The 23,261-nt window shown below is 37.6% G+C and overlaps 2 protein-coding genes across 3 annotated transcripts; one reads left to right on the top strand and one right to left on the bottom strand.

Moving 5' to 3' along the window:
• Positions 1-319: 319 nt before the first annotated feature.
• LOC105048803 (defective in cullin neddylation protein AAR3) lies at positions 320-14,934 on the bottom strand. Of its 2 annotated transcripts, none has more exons than XM_010928255.4 (9): positions 14,712-14,934; positions 13,462-13,546; positions 12,743-12,794; positions 12,543-12,618; positions 12,343-12,425; positions 8,786-8,882; positions 8,645-8,690; positions 1,098-1,189; positions 320-995 (listed from the first exon to the last, which is right to left on the bottom strand). In XM_010928255.4, the coding sequence occupies exons 1-9, from the start codon at positions 14,767-14,769 to the stop codon at positions 661-663; spliced, it is 924 nt and encodes a 307-aa protein (XP_010926557.1). In that variant the 5' UTR covers positions 14,770-14,934; the 3' UTR covers positions 320-660. The 2 variants fall into 2 exon arrangements, with proteins under 2 accessions (XP_010926557.1, XP_010926558.1); XM_010928256.4 differs by having other exon boundaries at positions 1,101-1,189.
• Positions 14,935-19,043: 4,109 nt separating this feature from the next.
• On the top strand, positions 19,044-19,892 carry LOC105048804 (E3 ubiquitin-protein ligase MPSR1). Its single transcript, XM_010928257.4, has one exon. The coding sequence runs from the start codon at positions 19,111-19,113 to the stop codon at positions 19,741-19,743; it is 633 nt and encodes a 210-aa protein (XP_010926559.1). The 5' UTR covers positions 19,044-19,110; the 3' UTR covers positions 19,744-19,892.
• The last annotated feature ends 3,369 nt before the right edge of the window (positions 19,893-23,261 follow it).

The raw sequence follows: 23,261 nt of genomic DNA, 5'->3' as shown, positions 1-23,261 counted from the left end.
TCGATTTTAGTCCATAAAATTTCAGCAGAATGAGTCGTGCACACGATAAACTGACCCTCGAAACACCACAGAACCACATTGACTGGCTACTAATGCCCCATCAGAAACCCAGTTACATAAACAAGACGCATGTACATAACGGTTTCTATTATACAGTCCCGTGTATGCCACTGACCACTTTTTAAGAATAATTTACCAAACGAGTTACGGTAAGCCAGAATATAACAAAGGCTTCAAAAAAGTGCCACAATCAGTAGGAGAACATCGTGCAGAAATACTTCAACAAGCATTCACACACTCAATCGAGAAAACAAACTCATGAAAAATGTAGATTTCATCCTCTTTTACTTATTGATACATCAAGTTCAAACATTGAGAAAAAATTGCCAAGCTTAAATACATTACGTGAACAAATCATGAAAATATATGCCATAAGAATAAACTGTAGCAATAGGGAAGACCACAGAAATTCATAAATAATTAAAGCATGAGCTAGAACCAAACTTTTCTGCAGCTTGTAACCTGGAGGAATATTCGTGTATGAAACCCTGCTTTTCTGATCAAACTGGAAACGGCACCCTCCAGAAAGGTATCCTTCAAAACCTTGGGATAAACTATCCTCTACAGCTCGTGCTGAGGTTTGAGGTATATTCATGCGTATCAAACCCTGCTTTTCTGATCAAACTGAAAACAGCACCCGATGGAAAGGTATCCTTCAAAACCTTTGGATAAGCTATCCTCCACAGCACATGCTGAGGTTTGAAGACAACCAAGCGAACTATGTTTATTCATTTCAGCATGGTAATCTACCGTGCCATCAATTGTACTCATAGCTAAGTCAGACTCCCAAGGTCTGGCAAAGAAAGTCTGCTTCACTCGCTTGGATTCCATCACATGATCTGAGCTCGTGTTCCCTAAAGGCCTTGATTCTTCCTCACAGTGCTCACCAGCATCTGTAGGAGACTTCCTCTTCGATCCAGGGAGCAGATTCAATCCTGCAACGCAATCAACGACAGTGAAAAACAGCTCAAATAGGGGACCAGATTTGAGTTTTGCATTTGAACTATTGGAGTTCCAGAGAAATATAAAAATATTACCACTGAAAGTGTTAGATATGCTAGGTTGTGCTTCCATGTCAGCACAGCCAGAAATATAATCCTGAGTGCTGCAACTCTTGGAGCGGCTAGTTCTGCATTTGGAAAAGAACACCATGTAAACATGGCTGGCAGGAAAGAAACTTCCAGTTAAGCAGGCATGCAGGCACTCGCAACATTCCCAAAAGATTGCACAAAGAAACTTGAAGACTAAAAACCAACAATACAGTTCAAAATCCATGACACGGTAGTTATCTCACCGCTTGAGAACAGCCATATATGTAAATGCTAGAGAAAACTATAGAAGGCCAACACCAAGAACTAGAATGCAGCAGCTAAAGCAGGGATAGAGATAGAGAAAGAGAATCATATATTCTCCAGGAGATGAATAACCATATAAAAGATAATCTTCCATCTCCACCAGTTTCTAAGATAGATTTATGGTTATTATGGAAAAATATATATTTTCAAGAAAACTAGACAATTATTATCAAAAAACTAGTGAGATGAGTTCTGACTGACTCTCTTTTCAACATGACTTTTTTTTTTTTTTGGAACAACCTGATGGAATCTTAAACTTTCTATGCTTACAGTTTCTCCAGCTAGATTGTTCAAAACTCCTGCATCCCAAAAAGTACTTGTTTGACCTTGACTAGATCATCTCAACATATGATTGCTTATATTCTCCCACTCTCTCTCTTTGAGTATCTTGACCACAGGATTCAAAAGGTACAACATAAGCTTAGTCATCAATGTAAAGCTATTATGTGCCAATATTCCAACAGTAATCCTAATTTTTCCAAGAACATTGCAAGCGTTTCACCTTCATGGACATCTCAGCCGATAAATTGGTTTGTCTTGGTACTAGGCAATCAACTATATGATTAAACCTGTATCTCGGCCCTTATCATATTGGCTGACTAAAACAGATATATTTTGATATAATGTCCTATGTGATATCAAATCTCAATGACAACTCCTAGCTCTCTTGGTTGGCACCTCTACCCTAAGGGCTTGTCCTTGGAGGGGATCCAGGGTTCAAATTCTCTACTGCTCAAAAACATATCACAATCTCAACCGATAAATTCCTAATCTGCCTTTTAAAATCTTAAATTGATATTTTAATTACTTACAACCAAGATCTCAGAAATTGTGGTTCCTATAATATCAGCCTAGATCTCAGAAATCTCAGCTCTTTCCTATTTCTTCTAATATTTTATCTTGACTGAGATAAACCAAGATCCAGTCCATCTTGGCATCAAGCACCCTTCAGCACTGCCGATATCTCCATTGTTAAAATCCTTAGAACCTTGCTACTTTAACAACCAACACTTGGATGCACAATCATCTGCCCTTTCATCAAGCAATTGTATGTCACACTATTTTGCAACCTTCATGAAATACATGTTGTAAACCTTTGCACATAAAATTGTCAATAGCCACTTTTGCATGTTTTGCATAGGCATTTGGGTGACTATATGAATGATATTTATAACTTTGGATTTTAGTTTGTGTTTAAGCCATTAAATAATTTTTGTCTGAGAAAAATCCTTCCCTTCAAGTCGATGCACAATTTTTATGCTTCTATCCAAACAAATGCATATGTCTAGTGCATCAATTCAGAAGTTCATATTTACACCCCAGTTTATATTAAAGCAAACTTAATCCATCAGTTTTTAAAATTTCTTTTAAAGGAACCAAGTTTTAAAATTCGAAATCTGTTAAACCAGTGCATAACTTTTGTGCATCAGTTTAAATTGACACCTGGTTTAAGATATTTCCTTTTTCCTGGATTTTCAAATTCAAAATCTTTTCAAGCAAAAGAATTTGCGTTGGTCTTAATTGACAAGTGTCATGTCAATGAAATTTATTTTGTTTAAACCAAAATTTGAAAATAAAAAAAAAGTTTGAATCGATGCACAATTTTTGTGCATCAATTTCAAATCATGCATATATCTTTCAAGAAGATTCGTAAAAAAAAAAATTAAAGGCCCATTTTAACTATCTATGCATAACTTTTTTTTTCTTCTTTCAACTATTTTCTCATGCACCCAAATGTTTATTTTTCTCTCTTATTTTAAACACATTTGAACTGAAGTCTAAATGGGCACGGATCCTTTGCTGTGCACGCGATGCACCGCACGGTGCAGTGCATCGCGTGCACTGTCCATCACACGATGGATGGCTGCGTGCAGCTGCATGTGGCATGCATCGCACAGCCCGCTGCGCATGCACGGCTGTGCACCGCATAGTGTGGTGTACAATAGGGGATCCGCACTCAGTATAAATAGGGGATCCATCCGGGCTCCACCTATGAACACCTGTTTCCAGTCCACCTATCATCAATGCCTCCATACACCATCCTCTTTTGTCTTTGTGATATCATGAAGAGGTCAATTTGCTGATCCTGAATGGACTAATGGAGATCACTTCTAGAGACCTTAGATGATATATAATGACCTCAAACTTCTTCACGTTGGTTCTCTCTCCTGATTTTGTTTCATTTTATTGCATTCCCTTTCTCATTTGTTTAGATTTGCATGTGTTTCAAGTCATTTTAGCATTAAAACCACATTTTCTTAAATATACCTAGTGCATCTGAAAGGGTGTTCTAGTTTGGGGGATGGCGAGTTGAGATTTTCACATATCTACCTCCCCTAACTGCAACCTGATGTGTATAATTATTTAGTTTTTATTTGTGTTAATTTAGAGTAGATACGATACCTTCGATAATGGTCTGATCCCATGACCCATACTAACTGGATATGTTAGTTCATGCATTATCGGATCAACTGAGTGCAACAAATTCAACCATAAGATCATGAGGTATCAATTCTTTGGATGTTAGGTCCACAGTGACTTCGAGCGCATATCAGACAGATGCACACAGGCACATATATATCAATATCACGTCTCGGATCCGAGGTCCCATTTTCAAAGATTGACAAGTTCAGCATGCAACAATACCATTATTTGTCAAGATTCAAGTTCCTAGCACGAGTCTCACACAAGGGTGTGTATACATCATCACGTCTACAAGCAATGGGGAAGATTATTTATCATACCTGTCAAAGCCATTGCAACTAAAGGGTGTCAAGTTGGAGTGACTAATGCGGAAAATAAAAGGATTAAGAGGCCAGATCAGATCCCTTGTTTTTTGGAAACAAATAGATATTTAAACTTGGCCTTAGGACATAGAATGGAAGTATCAAAACAAGTCGGCCAGAATTCCTTCCCTCAATCTAAAGCCCAGAGGATTGGATGCTGCCATCAACCTACCCATTTCCATGAAGGACGACTTTAAAAGGAAAACAAGATTGTAATCAAGACACACGAAGATAATATGATAGATCTCAGAAAATTTGTGCACCAAGTAAAGCCACCAGCGTTTCCTACCTCATAACACCTCTATTATTTCTGGGGTCCCATTAACAAATGTCTCCAGGATACCTGTTAAAAGCAATGCCCTAAGTACTTTAAATGACATGTCAAAAAAATTTAATTGGTGGACAACTTAGTCTTCTAAAAACCCGTATTCCCTAACATAATTTACTCACAATTAGAGTTCCTATTTAACAACTTTATAGTTTCTATTGTGCTTCACTAGAATAAATATGAACCACTCATACGATGACAGAAGGAATAAGTGCAATGCATGGGTGGATTGGTGATTGAGAGAGATATTTTAGAAAATCTTAAAAGACAAATATGAAAAGACAGTTGATAACTAAAATGCCATATTTAACTGCAGCTAATTAACCAATAGAAATAAAACACATTGCTCCTGGGGCATTCATTAACATTTCTCTTATTTCTGACCACAGCCCAGAAGGAAAGTGATAGCAGGATCTTCAAATCTGTACATGCAGACAAGAGTCTACTCCATAGAAGCTGCAACAGTGGCTCAGTAACGAATTAAAATCAATTGGAATACCACATCGGGCCATTCCAGTTGCGATCTCTCACACCTCCAGATTTCATACCATATGGCGCAACACAGGCAAGAGAGTATGAAGTTAAATTTGAGCCTTCAGATTCTATTGATTACACATGAAATCTAGACCAAGATATCTGCATAATAGGTATCCACTAGCTAGGCAACTCACTGCTCCTCTATGCATATAATCTGCCCCCAATTGGTAGGGATGGCAATTTTAGCCAACCCAATGGGTATCCAACCCGACTCGTTCCGACGCGAATAGAGCTGGTTTTACCCGATCCAATTAGAACCCAAGGCAGGTATGGGTTCTAGAAAAAATACCCGAAGCGGTTTGGATCAGGTATAGATAATAATATGTCTCGCCCCGAACCCAACCTTGTTTAATATATATCCCTCTTTTAAATTATCATGAGTTTATATTGTTTACATGTACCCGATCCGATTCGACCGGACCCAACCCTTCTTATCTATCCAACCTGCATCTCTACTTGATCCGATTCGACCCGACCCAAGAAGGGTATGGACTGGGTATGGATATGGGGCCAGTTGCCATCCTTACCAATTAGTTCTCAATACTCAAACATAAAACCTTCAATAGAGATATCCCACTAATCCTTCTAGTTATAAAAAGGAAGATGCTATCATCCAGGGATTTCTTCTCCCCCACACTGAGAGGCTGCCTTTGCGACTCTCCTTTCCAATGCTATGAGACTACATGAGGGACATCTTTCAAGTGTTGAGAGGCTGCACTAGAGAAGTATTTCCAACATTGAGAGTGGAGAGATTGCTAATCCCTTCTCTCACATAGAGGGGCAACCATCTAAGGATTCTCACTCCTCTCGTTAATCCAATGTTGAAAGGCTATGAAACTCTTATTTCCAATGCTATGAGGCTGCTATTGGAGATCCTTCCAACATTGAAAGGCTCATGTTTTGTTCTTCCACATTGAGAGGCTTCCATTGAGGAAGGGATTGATCTCCCTCCCTTCCCCAATGGCCACCACACCATAGCCTGCCATCAAAAAGAATCAATATCCTTTTCTTCAAGGCTGAAGTGCAGCCAAGATTTCAAGACTAAGGTGGAGTTCCCCACCCTTATCATTTTCCCCAGTTTGCTTGCATGGCAGGTTTTCTTTCAAGCAAGCCTCTGCTCAATATCTTTGAGGCCACTAAAGTGTTTACCGTGATTATTGCTAAGCATCTGCTTAGATGAAGATGATAATGCTGCTTACCATGGCTTGCCTCAATGGGTGACATCGTGCTCAAGTAACATGCTCTTTACCAAGAGCATCAAAGCACCATGAGGCTCTCCATGAATCTTCACTGGTTGCACGCAACCTCAACATAAAAAGGCCTCAAGCAAAGTTTGCCTTACTGGTGCATACTATCCCATACCAGGCATATCATACCATATCGGTACCAAACCAAGACTCCGCACAAGGAATGCATCTAGTCTCATTACGCCAAACCAACCACCGTACCAAGCATATTGACACTATATCAGGATGGCAACAGTACAAGATCCAGTACCAAGATTATGAACCTTGTTCTCAAATGATAAAAACATTCCAACCCAAGGAAATGAGGATTTCAAGAATGAAGCCCATAATCTCTCGAGACCATGATGAATATTTAATCATCAAAGATATGCTCAAGCAAGTTTCAAGATCAAAACCATGCTTACATGGATCACATGTGCTCTATCAGGATCTAACAACTTTTATCCCATAAAACTATTCTGAGGTACAGACCAACCCCCATCATGGGTTCAGAATTGGAAAAGACCACATTATGGAGCCTGTCCAAAACTATGATGATGGGTTTCTGCACTAAGGAGCTTCTGCTAAAGCTTGAAAGCGGCTGATGGCAGTCATAATTTTTAAGAAAAAGGACACTTGGCTTCCCCAGGTTAACATTTTAAAAGATGGCTCAGACCTGACCTTGTCCTGAGCTCAAGCTGATCCATTTTGGGTCCGACTAGATCATATACACCCAGATTCATGCAAGCTGACTTCGGACCAAACCAAAACTTGATTAAGTTCAATCAAGGCCAAGTTATCGAAATAATTGCAGCCGATGGACTGAGGTAAGAATTTTCATCTCAGCCTGGCAGCCCAGGCATAAATCTCACCTATATTGATCCTTTATTCAAGCTGGTTGGGACCTGATGCAATAACCCTTCATCTGAGTTGTGATCCCTAAGATGGTCAGTCAAATGAGTTCATAAATGAACTCTGACCATACCTTAAGTAGCTAATATCATATAAACTCCAAATAAGTTGATATGTCTGAACTAACCTTGATTTAGAGGCTTAGTCATTAACTTTAGACGATCAATCAAATGGATTCCAATATGAACTCTGACCATGATGACATCACAGTTAGGCTACCAACAGTGTTAGGTTACAGCTAAATTAAAGTAGGCAAGGTTAAGTCAAATGGGTTCCAATACTTGCCCAATGCATACAACTATCAAGTATTAACCATGCAAATATCCCAAAAACTTGGAAGTGTATTTGCATTTTATTGACTGAAGGCTCAGGCCTGAGTCATCATACTAACATCAATGGTTGTCCTGTAAGTATCAGAAATGGTTTTAGATATCACTAGAGATTCCAGTCTGAGCTTAAATCTAACCTCCATATTTACACACAATCAAATGAAGATTGACTCATACCCAAATTCTCCAATTCATTCTCTAAGAAATACATAAGCATGATCCTAATTTCTTGGACACAATTAATATAATGGCTTCCGATATCAGATCCCTTAACATTTCTATAAACAACACTGAATACATACCAAGCTATGCAATTATCTTAATACCCTTAAACACCAGCCATACATAAAGGTATTTTGGTCATTTTACAATTTTAAGGTCCTTTTATAATAATAGCCTCACATTCAAATGCACATTAAATACTGTATTACGACCACTGGATGGCAAAAGCACAGCAGACAGGCAACAGATGCATACATAGCTAATAGCTTGGATTGATGGCAATTCATTCTGTATCAAATATAGATTGAATTTGTCGATGTGCTAACAACGGACAACCACTTCAAGATGAACTATTTGCTTTGTCCCATGTTTCATTTGATGGAATTTAGAGTTCTATGAGTACAAAAGATTGGACCTATTCTCATAAAAGGGCTCTGGCATAAAACAATCCAAGCCTGCAGCAAGTCAAAGTATATAATTTCCATTTCTTTGAAACAATAAGTTTAACACACTTTAATGTCAAGATTTTTCAGCTGAAATTCACAGCAATTCAAAATCCAAAGAATTGCACTGTAAATACATAACTTCTCTTTTGCGGATTTTCTCAGACAATTTAGTTACTCATGATAGGGGTTGATATACTGTGTCAGATGTAAGATTTTTCTCAACGATATATAATCTTTCAAGTCATGTGAAAAAAAATAAGGCAAAGTACTCTGTTTAAGTCCCATTCTAGGTAGCAATAGTTCCAGATGAATAACATAATTAACATTAACAATCAAACTAGTGCAATTAAAAAATAAAAATCATTAAAGGTGGTGCTGTAGAAGGAAATGTCTATATGACATTCACCACATCATAAAAAGTTCATTGGAGAACGAAGACAAACCTGTACATATGCTCAACAAAGTCATCAATGAGAACAGGCCAAGCACCTAGCAAAAAAACAAGGAGTTTAATCATGCTTTAGAATGTTCTGACATCACATCACATTAAGAAACAAGTTAACAATTTAACACTTCATCATTACCCTTCGGATCATAACCTTCAAGATCTTCGTTTACACAGCGGCTGAAGGCCAGAAGTTGTTGCCAAGTATCCTCAGATATATTATGACGCTGATGTTCCTAAGTTCAATAATAATAATAATAATAATAAAGACAAATGAATAAATAAAAAAAATGTTTTGCAAAATTAATTGTTTTCAGGTCACAGATCATCAATGCATTAAGAAACCATTACAGGAAAGCTCCGTAGAACAAAGCAGATGACAGATTAACAGGCCAACAATATATATGTTTGTCTGTGCGTATATCTATATGCATCTCTCCTTTTTTATCAAAAGCTATCAGGATTTTATTACAAAAGTTAGAGCATAACTCAGATGTTCCTGCCTAGAGAACTGAAGCACTTCAACACTGCAAATCACTATAAAATTCACACTCAATTTTAAAAATCTATTACTAATTTTCAAATGACTAATAGCTAATAACAAATCTTATGAAAGGTACATGGATGAGGTGACATATAAAGTAGTTCCTTTGGATATATGCCAAGTCATCCTTGGGAGCTCAAACACATAGGATCGAGACGCAGTCTTCTATAGGTGGAAGGGAAAGTATCATCTTATAAAGGATATGAAGGAGTTCATGGTCAACATTTCCTAAGTACAAGGATGCATAGACCTTGCCACTGTTCATAGGCGACTTGTTAATGCCTACAACAAATTTGTGATGACGGTACGAAAAAGAGGATGCCACTCTTGATAGACCAAGATATTCCCTCTTGGTTCCACAGATTGATTGACCAAGATCAAGATCGAGGAGAAGCTGATGTCATCATCATCAACAAGGAACGACGATCAAAAGCATCTCTACTACAAAGTCTAGATGCAGAAGCAAGGTAAGTGGTTCATTCGGATCAGAGAGCAAAGAAGATCAAAGCTAAAAATCATCTTCAAACAAAGCTAAGTGGTTCAACCACACGATGGGGGAATTGGAATTTCTCTCCCTTCAATTTTGATTTAACAAGAGCTAAATCTCCTAAATTGATGAAGCCCTAAACCAGGAGGTTCACGTCAATGGATCACCAGACTTGATGTGACCACTCTAGCCACTACAAGTAAGACTGGATAGGGTTTAGGAGTGACATCCACCACATTGAAAGCCGAATTGTGTGGCAAACTTTCACAGACCACAAATTGGCCATATAACACCTTAGTGAGACAATCTTGCTAAATTGGATAATTTTTCAAGATTTACAACATCGACCACCCCCTAAATGCAATGCAGCTAGCGATTAGACTCAAATTCTATCATTTGGACCATGAAATGGATCGGTCAAACCAAAAATTTCTTTTTTGAAAAAGACTTTGACTGGACATATCTCCCAATACAAGAAGCATTAGGCAAAGCGATAGTAAGCAAAGTTAGAGTCGAGATTTATCTCCTATAGGATTTTAACTTTTCAGCTTTATTTCTACAAGTAATATCTATTTGGAAAAGCTAGTCCTACTTGAACTAGGTAGGAATCCGACCTAAATTGTGCAAGGATAGACCTCACTATTATAAATAGATGCTATGTATCTCAATTTATGAATCATCAATGAAAGCAACAAAGGATATAAACCCTACTTTCGTCAATCTCTTCCATTTTTCCATAACCTTTGATAAATTCGAGTGAGTGGATTAAAGAAATTTCTTCTTCCCAATCGGATGAATCAGTACCGTAAACTAGAGCTAGTAAAATACCACACAACTTGTCTAGTCTAGATGATTTCGAATGAGCTTAGGCCTAGTTTTTAAGCCTAGAGGGCCAAACCAGGCCTGGAATTTGAGCCTACCCATTACATGGGCCGAACTTGGATTTGTGTTGATCCAACCTGAACCCAATATTTATACAATATATGTATAATATAATATATAATATATAATATAGTATAATATATATATATTACATGATATAAAATATCATATTCCTCAATTCTCATTATCTTTGCCTCATCTTCACTCGCCTCCCTCCACCTACCACCCATCCTCCCATCTCCCCAATCTCTCGCAATCCCTCTTCCACCGCTCCTCAAACTCCTCCCCTCCCCCTCCCCTCCCCAACCCCCCCACACTCGCGCTCCAAATCCCCCTTCAACATCGTTGATTAGAAAATAGAAGTAGAGACACCAATTTAATAGGAAAGAGAGCTCCTCGGGGCCACTGAGTTCGTGGACTCAAAATTGCCTTCACCATCTCAGCCGCCGCCACCACCAAGGCTCTGAAAATCCAAATGCTGGGTTTGAACGGGGACATGATTTGGGAAATTTTTGTTGACAGAAGAGACCGCCGACAGTAGAAGGATGGTCGGAGTTTTTGGCTTGGGTCTTTGATGGGGATAATATTGGGTACTTATCTCCATATCGCCACCATCGTTGCCGCTGCCACCTCCATCTCTGCCACCATGACTGCACGACCTCCTCCCGCTTCTTTATCCACCGATCTGCCACGCCCATTGCAGGGGCTCCACCAACCCTATCTTCTACAACCTCATCGAATCCGTCTGCCCCCTCACCATCATCAAGCTCAGCACCTCCGCCCTCCACATGGCCACCATCTCCCGCAACCTCTCCCCCCAAGCTAATGACCAAAAAAAAAAAAAGAAGGCCCGAGGGTTTAGCCCAAAAGCCCAATAAGTAGCCGGCTCAAGTCTAGGAAGTAGGCCTAAAGGCTTAGTCAGGCTAGACCTGAGCCTAACTAAATGATGTAGTACCTTAGGCCAAGCCCAGCCATCCTATTGAGCAAGCCTATTATAAACATACAAATATAAAGAAAATGAGGAATCTGTTCGTACAACCACTCCAATAGATCAATATTTTGCAACTTCCATAAAGATTCTACAAACATGTGTAAAAATCAATAGAGTGATATCTAGCAGATCCCTTTGTAAACAAGACCCTCTAGTACCTTTGCGTCCAGCAATTCCATGCGCTTGCTTTTTCCAGAACCAATGATGCAAAATAATCTCACAAGGGAAATTCTCAAACTCTTTCAAATAATCCATCAGGTCTACATCCACTTCAATCAATAATTAAATGTTGGATAATGACCCTAGGTACTTCCATTTAAAGTATCTTCCAAAATCGATTTCAGTTAAAATTTCCTATAAGAATATATGTGGGTCGGATGGTAGAAACTCATGCCAAAACTTACAAAGTCAATTCAGATATTCCATTAACATAGCATATAACTCCGATGATAACAGAAGTTAGTTATGGGAAATACTTTTTTTTAATAAAAGGTTTTCTGTTTGATTTTATCCAGACAACATTGTTCTTAAAAAATCAACGGGGCTGAAAACATCACACTTGTCCACATGGCAGAAACTCAATCAGATTTCAGCATTTTTTGTAGAAAATTTTATATGGAAGTGTTGATGACAAAAAGGTAGACAATTGACACAAAAAGTTAAAAGAACATATATAATAGCACAAATTTAAAAGAAAGCAGGGTAAGTTTTACAGCTGTTTTCAGGGACTAACTGAAGAAAAGCAGCTGAAGAGTGCTCATGCCTTCAATCAAGCATTTAAAGTTTTCATACCTGAACAAACTTACACCACTGGTTAATCAATCGAAACCTTCCATTCAAAACTAATCTCCAGGCAGTTATGGCCCTATGTACAGCTGAAAAATATTTGAAAGCACATAAAAACTAATTAAGATAACAAAGGAAGATAAACTGAACATTAGCTTGGTTATCTTTCTTTTAGTTAAAAAAAAGGATCTAAGAAATAATCTTACTGATGTTCTTCTGCCCATTGTCACGGCAAAAGAAGAAGACAAAATCATAGAAGCAATTGAAATTACGAGAATCTACCTGCAAGATAATAACCAGTAATGAAATTTTTATAGGCACAGCAAGAGTAAGCAGCAACTTAAAACCCAGCAAATTAACTACAAGCTTGATAGTAAGAAACATAACATAAAAAATTAACACTCACAGACAAGTCAAGGCATGACATAAGCTTGTAAAGGTCATTAAAAATTGCCTCCCTGCAATCCAAAGATCATGATGAGATAGTGAAAAAAAAGGGGAAAAGCTTCTGCAGGAGCCAGTGCCACAACAGACCCAGCAATATCTGAGCTATGCCAAGCACAAGGTTGCATATGCATGCATGCTGACATCAAAAAATTAGTATACGGAGAGGGTAGAAGGAAGAGACAACTATAATAATTCTAAAGCAAAACATGCTTATGGGGTGCATCATCATCCATCTACCAGCTTGGTTTCAATAAGACCCTGTATCAACACTACTAACTAGACTGTATACAGGAAAACTTGCACTGATTAATATGTGGTTATTACACTTGATTATTCATCATGATCCTCTGTGAAAGATCAAACAGAGGTAGCAAGTGATGAACAGCATAAAGGGCATTATATTGAATAGCTCAAGTTCCCATGCTGGACCTATGTTGAGCATCGTGTGACGAAAATGACCACTCAAGTTATAAATAACTTTGTCACAGTGACTACCTACTATGCGCATGGGCATGTACACTTGATAGTGTACACATAAAAACATGCTCAAACACTGCCAAGGCTTGGTCTTCTCATTTTAAGAGCTTGTGAAATGTAGATGTAAAAAATGAATATGTAAATAAGTTAGGCAATTTTTAAAATGTTGAAGATTATACATATCCCGACAAAAGGACATACCCTGATCGCCCTCTACACTCCAATGATTTTGAAAGCACAGCCAACAATTCCTTTGAGGTAGCATGGTCATTTGTTGATACAATACCTATAGATGAGTAAAATCAAGAAAAATTTCAGTAAGAAAAGAAATGCCTCAACAAAACTTTTTAGTGTTCCAACACTGTATGGGAATGTAGGATCCATGTGATCAAGTCAAATTGATATGACATAATAAAAGAATAAACAAGGCGTTTGGATGCATGCACAAATGAATTATAATTGGGCTCCAACATTGCCAATCAAGATATATAACTGCTGCTCTCAAACATGTGTTTTACAGTAAGGAAGCATGCTTCACAATATTATAGCAAAAGCAATTATTTCATATAAACTAATGTCTTCTAAGCTCAGCATGGAAAATGAAAGATTCCAAATCTTGTCTTTTGCTTTATATTGAAAAAAAATAGCGACAATTTGGTGGCAACATTGCATATTGCCAGTATAAAAAAATAAATAGAAAAAGGTCAAAGGTCATATCCAATATACAGGTTATATATAGTAAGAGGTTCAACCGTAGAATAGGAAGAAACTAATTAAATAAATCTTGCTCATTCCTGGCTTCAATTACTGATAGCTGTTGTTCTTGAAAGTGGAAATTTTAATAATCCACTTAAATTCAGGCCAACTATAGAATTTATTTAATTGACTAAAAATCTATGAAATTCTTTTATATTTGACAGCATAAAGAAGTCAATAAACCCTCCAAGAAACCAATTTGTTTTCCGTGAAGAACTCAACCAGGATTATTGCGGCTTAAAAATATAAATGTGGTTCCTATACCAAATCGCCCAAAAATCCTTCATCAACCTATCAACACGCACTGCTCCATTTCCAGTTCTCAAGAACAAAAGTTAGCACTTCAAACACTTAACTGCATCCTGTATTGCTCCCCTTAATCATCAAACCTCCTCTATACAACCCACATCTCCAAGACATGAACTTTCCACCTCTGCACATCAACTACAGCCCCAAAAACACCCAAAACCTCAACGCACCTCCACCGGCCCAATAAAGGCACCAATTTCCACATCAAGAAGCTAAATTCGCAAGAAAACCATCCAAAACAGCGCAGGCTCGTTCAAATCCCGGGAACATTAAGGAAAAAAAAAAAAGAAAGAAAAGTAAAGCAAAACCAAATCTAATCCCGCAAAAGAAATGATAGCAAGAAAAAGAGAATAAATCGAGAAAAAAAGAGGCGTCCAGCCGCTCACCGCAGTATCTCGCGTAGATCTCGAAGATATCGAGCCGGTGGGGACCGGAAAAGCCCATCGATCGGCGAGGGATCGACGAGCTAGGGTTCCGAGAAGGGTTCCTGATCTCGAGAACCAGAACGCAGAGGGCCAAAACCCTCTTTCTCTTCTCCGATCTCGAATAGGAGAGCGGTGGTGACGTTGGCAGGAAGTGGACTCGATGTCACCACCTCGCTCACGTGAGAGATTTTATATAGCTCGCCGCCGGTGAAGTTTGCATTGAAGCCAGGCGTCCAAGAAAGATGATCAGAACCGTTGAAGTTGGACAGGTCAGGTACATTGTTTGTACGGTTGTGATTTGATTTGATTTGATCCCGTGGAAGCGTTTCTCGGCTCGTGGGGTAGGGCAAGTCTTTGTGATCCCATTGGGCACGACGATTTTCCTTTTTTTTTTTTTTTTTTTTTTTTTAAGGCCATACTAGTTATTTCATCCCATTAAAGATTCTTTCTACAATTTGGTTTCTTTTTTTCCCTGCAATGTTCTACTCTACGGAGATATCTGCTTCACAACTGAAATCAAAATTAAAATTAAAATTAAAATAAATTAAAATAATTAAATTTTTTAAAATATTTAATTCGTGATTGATAACAGAATCAAAATACAAATTTGAATCTTTACGATTAAAAATAGAGATTGAATTTTAAATAAATTGAACCATTCTCATTTAGCCTAAAAATTGAATTTCTTCCGATCAAACGGTTAGAGTTAGAATCACCTATTTCTATTCCAATTCTAGACTCTTAACTCTCCCAATCAAATACTTTCTATGGGAGTGTTTAGTTGGAGAGAGTGAGGGTCTGAAATCGAAATCGAAATGGATGACTTCCATTCCAACCGTTTGGTTGAAAGGAGTCCCATTCCGATTCTAATTTCAGGATGAAATGAGAATGGGTCAATCTATATAGAACTCAATCCCTACTCTCCTCTATGGATTCAATTTTTCATTCCAATTTTAATTTCGGTCACGAACCAAACGCTTCAGAAGATTTGGCCATTCTAATCCCAATTTTAAGCTATTTCAATTTTTATTCCCATTCTGATTTCAATTACGAACCAATCCCTCTATATATAATTGAAAAGCCATGGAGTTCGACATGTGTGTTGATGATGCATATTGTGCTAGGACAATACATGGTATGCTTGACCCAACCCACATTATAAGAAGGTTGGTCTGACACTTCTATGGGTTAGATTGGGCTCAAGTTAAAACTTTGACTCGGTCTAAAATTAGGCCGAGCTCGACGCACTACCAGAAGGATAGAAGGAAGAAGTTATAACGGTGAATGCCTTTTGTCATACTTACCGCAAGATTGCATCATGTGGTCCACCAGCACAACCATGAAGGTGCCAAGTTGTTCTCCGAGACAACTATTATGAAGAATCTGGAACTCCGAAAATTAAATAATTTTTTAACCTATTTTCCTGTGGTCAGAATCATGCCTAGTGGCATTAATCTCAAGCCAAGATCAAGAAGATGTTAACGTGGGTATTTGGGATCTACATACAATTTCTCTACAAGGTAGCATTTGGCACCATCTTATGCCTTTTTCAATATAAATTACTTCCAGCTAACTTAGAGGTTGAGGGTAATGGTTTGATATTTTTTTGTAGTACGGCAGTCTTGCTGCAAGATTTTATATTGTGAAAAACCACATAAAGAGTAGGGCAAGGTGGTGGTATTGTCTGTCTTGACATTCTTGAATTTTACTTCAACAAAGTTAGGTGCTCATCTCAATCCTTGTCATATTGCTTTCAGCATAATATCCTTTGAAACTACCCAAGAGAAATGCTAATTAAGCTCCAAAATGTGCGACACCACATATAATTGCGTAGCGTGTTGGCACTTCTTTATTCAGCGGGCCCTGATGATAATATTTATGGGTACTGTAGTGCACCGCACGATGCGATATATTGCATGTATTATCCATCGTATCATGGATGGTGTGTGAGACCGTATGTGCTTGCGCGATCACGTGCAGCCATCTATCATGCGATGGATGACATACATGATGCACCGCATCATATGGTACATCACAATACTATAGAAGATCTGCGCTCAATATTTATCAAATTTGTGCACATTAAAAATATAAAAAGGCATTATTGATAGAATTGCATGTAAGAGTCATGATATTTAGTTCGAAATCAAAAAAGTGTAAATGTACAAGGTGAGATTCAAATGCAGCATCTCATAACTATGGCAAATAATTTCAAGATGCACGAAGATAAATTTCATTCCATAACATCATGCAAAAGAATAATTGGGCACACGATTAGCACATAACAATTTTCTAATTTATAAATATTGTTGCAGCTAGAAATATTAAGCATGTGATTGATCCATTTCTTATTAGTTTAAATTTTTGGAATCGGTTGGTTAATTAATTAACATGGTGTCAAACTTAAAGCTTGTTGGAGATGATGAGTTGAAATCCTTTATGCTTGATACATTAGAGAATTTTCATCTTCTGCATTGTTTCTTGACTAATTTATACCGTAAAGAAACTTGACTTGCACCCAAGTGGTACAATTTATCAGTCCAAATACTTTATCAAATGGGTCAATCTTTTATTTGATCAATTGCTTTATCAGATTATACAATGTTATGCACCATATTCTAAACAAGAGAAAATATAATGTAATACAATGTTTGTCCTATGTTGTTTGCTTGAAGCGAGAAAGATTTAGAAAGAGATGTGCATATAGCATTGAACTTCTAATTCCCGGAAGAAAAGTGTGGATTCAAAGTGTTTCTCCCCCTCTCTATCTCCGCTCTCCCCCTACTTTGTTCCATGAGGATTTGCGGCGTTCTTCCTTCAAAATTAAACAGAGAATAGAATTGATGAAGAAGACTGATATTAGCTGAATTTATCTCCTCAAAAACCCTAAATCTGATCATGCATATGACGTCTCAAATCATCATATTTTTGCACTGATACTCCTCCCATTAGGTTTTCTGACTAACAATATTAAAAACAACCATTTTAAGTGTAAACAATATTATGATATATTTATATATTTTTAATACTTAATATTTGATTTATATTGTAAAGAGCTATACTTTCATATACATTTTCAGATGAATTAATATAAAAATATAATAATCTTTGTATACATAATTTTTATTAATATCATTAGTCAAAAAATTAGTAGAAGGGTTACTCTTACAAAAACAAAAAAAAAATATGTATGTAAATATATATGTATGTATGTGTATACATTGTGTGTGTGTGTGTGTATTTATGTATGTATGTATGTATATGTATATATATATACATACTATCAATTTTTTCCAAAAAAATAAAAAGTTGTCATAAGAAGTTGATGAACCTTTGAATTGCAACAAATCAAATCAAACTATCAATATTAGTTCAATTCATTCAAGAGGATGTTGAAGATTGGCTCAAGCCTCAACAATGCAATTTTTTTTTTTCTTTTCCTCAAAACTATATATCTCGAAATTGGTTCGCAACACATTCAAAAGCAGACTGATTTTTTTTTGTTTAAAAATTGTTTCGTTTTTATTAATTGGATATGTTTAACTATCTTACGCTTAGTAGCAATTAATCTGAATCTTGATTATCATAGTCAGAGAGAAAGGAAGGTAAACTGACCGGAGGGTAGGTTCGACCCTTTAAACCTTGGGCGCTAACTTCCAAACCGACAAAGACATTTCCGTCTGCCGACTAAAAAGCCTCCCATCATAACCCGGAAGACAGCCACGGCTCCTGCCAGCTACCGAAACAATTATTAACAAAATCAAATAAGTCCATTAAAATATATTAAGAAGTTATTGAATGGGCCGATCAGGACAAATCGCGGCGCATACGCGGCGAATTATTCCCTGCACCACGACCGCGTAGATCAGCCAAATCCCACGGTGGATAACACGCCACATTAACCCTTGTACGTCACCAATGCCGTATCCGACGTGCACTGCTCCGAGATTTGCGCTGGTCTACGTTCGGGCAATAATTTCCCGGCACGTACACGGGGATAACGCGCAAGGAGCATATGCACCGTTACCACCGTGGCATTTGAAGTGGTCCATTGCACCTGATCCAACTAATAATTGGACAATCCGACATCCTGATATGGGTCCCACGTATCTCGTGGCCACGTACTCACCAAAATAAATAAAGTTATTTAAAACTAATAATAATTTAGATTAAAATAATAATAAAATAATAAAAACACGCGGCTCGGGATTAGGGTGGGAAAATTCGAGATGCTTCCACAGAGTTCCGGTACCAGCCTTTTTGTACTCCCTTGGCCTCCTCGCCGCCTTCGTCTTCGTTTTTTTTTTTTTATTTTTTTCTTCTCCTTCTACTCTCTCTCTCTCTCTCTCTGTGGGGGGTGATGGCGGCGGCGGGGGACGGGATCCTGGAGGAGCTGCTAAGAGGTGGCGGCGGTGGAGGAGGGATGGGGAACTTCTTTCCGATCATCGTCGGAGTGCTGGGACCGCCGGCCGGGACCGAAGGGCCAGATCGGGTAGTGCTGGTAAACCCGTTGACGCAGGGGATGGTGGTGCTGGAGGGGGACGCGGGCCATCTCTCGGATATCCTCGCCGACGTGGGGGCTGCTGGAAAGAGGGGGCCGCCGCCGGCATCGAAGGCGTCGATCGAGGCGATGAGGACGGTGGAGGTCGGGGAAGGGGATCTGTCGGAGCAGGAGTGTGCGGTGTGCCTCGACGGGTTCAAGAGCAGCGGCGGGGTGGTGAAGGAGATGCCGTGCAGGCATATGTTCCACGGGGGGTGTATCGAGAAGTGGCTGGGGATGCACGGGTCGTGCCCGGTGTGCAGGTATCAGATGCCGGTGGAGGAGGAGGATGGGGCGAGGAAGGGCGGCGAGAGGGAGGGAGTCGGGGAGGGGACGGTGATGAGGAGGGAGATTTGGATGACGATAGCGTTTGGCGTGGGGGATGGAACGGATCGGCAGCGCGGAGAAGAGGGGAGAGCGGATGGCGGTGATGAAGGGGAGCAACAACTTTGATGCTTTTTGATATGTTTTTATTTTTTTAGATTTTTGTTTTCTCTCTCCTTTTGCTTTGTGATTAATTGCATGGATTTGTACAGAAATGTTACTCGGTTAGTTTCGGAGAATTTGATTATTGAAAGAATTATTATTATTATTGTTTTTTATATCCTTCTCTTCTGTTTTTTTTTTTTTTTTTTTTAAGTAAGAAATTACTGTAAAGGGAAATTGTGTGTTTGAGGCTGAGGCCCATCCCAACGGTCCTGCCATCATTTAATATTGGAAATCCTGATTCTAATCCGAATAACCCCTTACTGTTTTTTCTCCTTTCAGGATATAGGACTAATATTATATTTAAGAGTGGAAATATATTTCAATTCTGTAAGATGTTCTCTGTTGATCTATCTATTTGAAGAAAGATGCACTAAGAAGATGCAGGAGTGTCCAACAAAGTTCCCTATGTAAATGGAAGCTGAAGAGTTATAATCGAGTTAAAACTATTACTGGTAGACCTGAATGAAACAAACTATTGTGATTATCATGCGTATGGATCCTCAGACAGAGGGGTTTATTGGGGTCGAGATCAAGATTGTCATGGAGACAAACCATGCTTCATTTCTTTGTCATATATATAAGATCGGAGTGTGCTCCAATATAACTGGTTTTGGTGGACATCATTGATGTGCAATCTGTTCTAGCCTCTCTCTCAAGGTGGGAATGACTTTGATATGAGAGAGGTGGTGAGAACACAGTGATGATCTTTGAAAGATTTGGATTAATTTTAAGATGCCTTTGGTATGGATGATTCATCCAAGATCAAGAATAATATGGGTAAAGATGGTAAGATCACTGTGTTTGATTGTACTATAATAATCCTAAATGATAGTGATTTCAAATTATCTTTATATACTCCTCAAATCATCCCACAATCTAGTGATAGAATATCGGTTCTTAAGGTCGGAAATTCAACATCATCCTAGACAGTGATTTTGAGCTAAAATATAAAGATAAAAAATATTCCTCGACAAAAAAATTGATATATTAATATATCATTAATATATTATATTAATATTTTATATATGATATGATATTATATTTAATATTATATATTATATTTATGATATATATTATATTATAATATATTATTAACCATATTATTTTCATATTAAGATTCAACAATAATTTTAAATTAGAGTAAAAATATCTTATTGTATTTTATATTTATATAATAAAAATATTTAATATATTACTTCTTTTTATTTTATTTTTAAATTAAAATAAATATTCATATTAATAAATAATATATTATAAGTATAAATAAAAATATTAATTCTATAATAATAATTAATATATTTTTATAAGATTAATAATTTATAGGACTAATAAATATATTTTTATAGAATCTATTAATTATTAATATATTAATAAATATAATAATATTTTATTTATAATATATTATAAATTATTAATAAATATATTTTTATGAAATATATTATAGATAATTTTGATATTATATAATTAATGATCTTAGATTCTCATAGAATATCAAATAGGTTACTTATGTATGTTTGAGGATCTTTAATCTTTGAACTATGGCCTACCAAATACAATGATCTTCTATCAGTGATGATCAAATTACCATAGGATTCGGATCATCGGTGATTTTAGATCACCGTAATTCTATTTAGATCACCAAATGTTATCGTATGAATAGAAAAATATACTATTCTGTAGCTTGTCATATTGTGGTTATTTTATCCATATCATTAGTGAGCATCGGAGAACTGACGCCATACACCATCAAACATTGGGTGCCAAACAACATCTGCAGTTCCATTAAACCAAAGACGGATGATCCTCCATTACTTCAATTCAATAATATGGTATGGAAACCCTACAACCGGGAGCAGCTCATGTTATTAAGGATCATGAAGGAGACTCATGATTTCCGCGATTTCCATCAATGGCTGCTCTATTCCAGTTGCTCGATTAACTACCACAACTGAAGGGTTGAGACCTATGGTCACAACTTTGAGAGCTACCGATGGGTAAGTCGAGGGATGTGACCTGGAAAAGGGGTTTTTTTTTTTAATTATATCCTACACCATATAATCGTACGTGCAGCCAATCACAACCGCTAATCTTTGTGTGGATATATCAAGATAAGCACTTGATGAATTGAGTCTATATCGATTGCATACACGGTCAGGTGCTGCATACAATATAGGATATAATTTTTATATTTTTTTTATTATTTTTTTCTTTCAAACTTAGACAACTTTGTTGAGATTTCAAGGCTTTACATGTTCCTGAAGAAAAAAATCAACGGGCAGATTTTAAGGAAAACTAACGAGCAGATTTTAAGAAAAACTAAGCTTCCTCGTTTTGGAACCTCCATGATCTATTTAAATATTAGATGTGACAGCTGCTTGTAGCTTAGGCTAATGGTAGGGATGGCAATTAGTTCCGACCGGATTGGCGTGAGTTGGATCAAAAATCATCAATTCAAATATAATCTATTTATTAAATTAATCAAAAATTTAGATACGAATTCGATCCATTTATTAAATAAATAATTTGATCTGATCCATTTAATTTATTTATTAAATAGATTAAATTAGATTAAATAGATTAAACAGATTAAACAGACTAAATAGATTGGGTTAAATGAATCAAAAATAAGTTAAGCGAGTTTTAAATAAATCTTAAATGGATTAAACAGATTAACTGACTCAATCAGAACTGAATATTAAATCGATTAAATGGATTAAATATCTGAACTTCAAATTAGATCCAAATATTAAATGTGATAACCTGGCCCGATGGGCCAAAAGCCCACTAAGCCCATTAAAAAAAAAAAAAAAAAAGGAGGAAGACTCCCGATCGGAGTCTTCCTCTTCCCCGATTCCGATCAGGAATTGGAGTCCTAGGGCCATTAAAAGACCCTAGGACGAGCTCTATAAGAACCCCCCTCTCCTCTAAGTGTAGATCCATCAGTCACCGACGATCGTCGGAGTTCTTCTCCGATTTTTTCGATTGAAGCCGCGGCTCCTCGACTCGTGCTCGCCGCGATTTCACGCCGGTGGGGGTCATCGGAGGCCGTGGTGAGTCCCTCCTTCCTCTTCCTCTCTTCTCTCCCTTCTTTCCAGTGCCTGTGGGCACGATTGCCGGCGACAGGTGTCGTCGGATTTTGTCGGAAAAGAAAATCCCTGTTCGGCCTCTTCTTTTCCCTGATTTTTCAGCACCGACGGTCACCACCGACCGTCGGCTCTGGCCCTCCAAACTCGGGGGAAGGTTGTCCCTTACTGCCGGCCACCGTCGTGCAAGGTGCGGTTGTGAACGGCCGGTTTAAGGAACGGGGACCTTTAGGTCCCCTGTTCCGGCCAAAGAAGGCCACGGGGAAAAAGAAAAAGAAAAGGAAAAGGAAAAAAAAAAGAAAAAGAAAAAGAAAAGGAAAAGAAAAAAAGAAAAGAAAAAGAAAGAAATAATAATAATAATAATAATAATAATAATAATAATATACATGAAAGAAGTTT

The sequence above is a fragment of the Elaeis guineensis genome, chromosome 7, assembly GCF_000442705.2.
Source record: "Elaeis guineensis isolate ETL-2024a chromosome 7, EG11, whole genome shotgun sequence".
Lineage (NCBI taxonomy): Eukaryota > Viridiplantae > Streptophyta > Magnoliopsida > Arecales > Arecaceae > Elaeis > Elaeis guineensis.
Note: the sequence above shows the minus strand (reverse complement) of the source record. Positions and strands in the feature narration are given on the sequence as shown.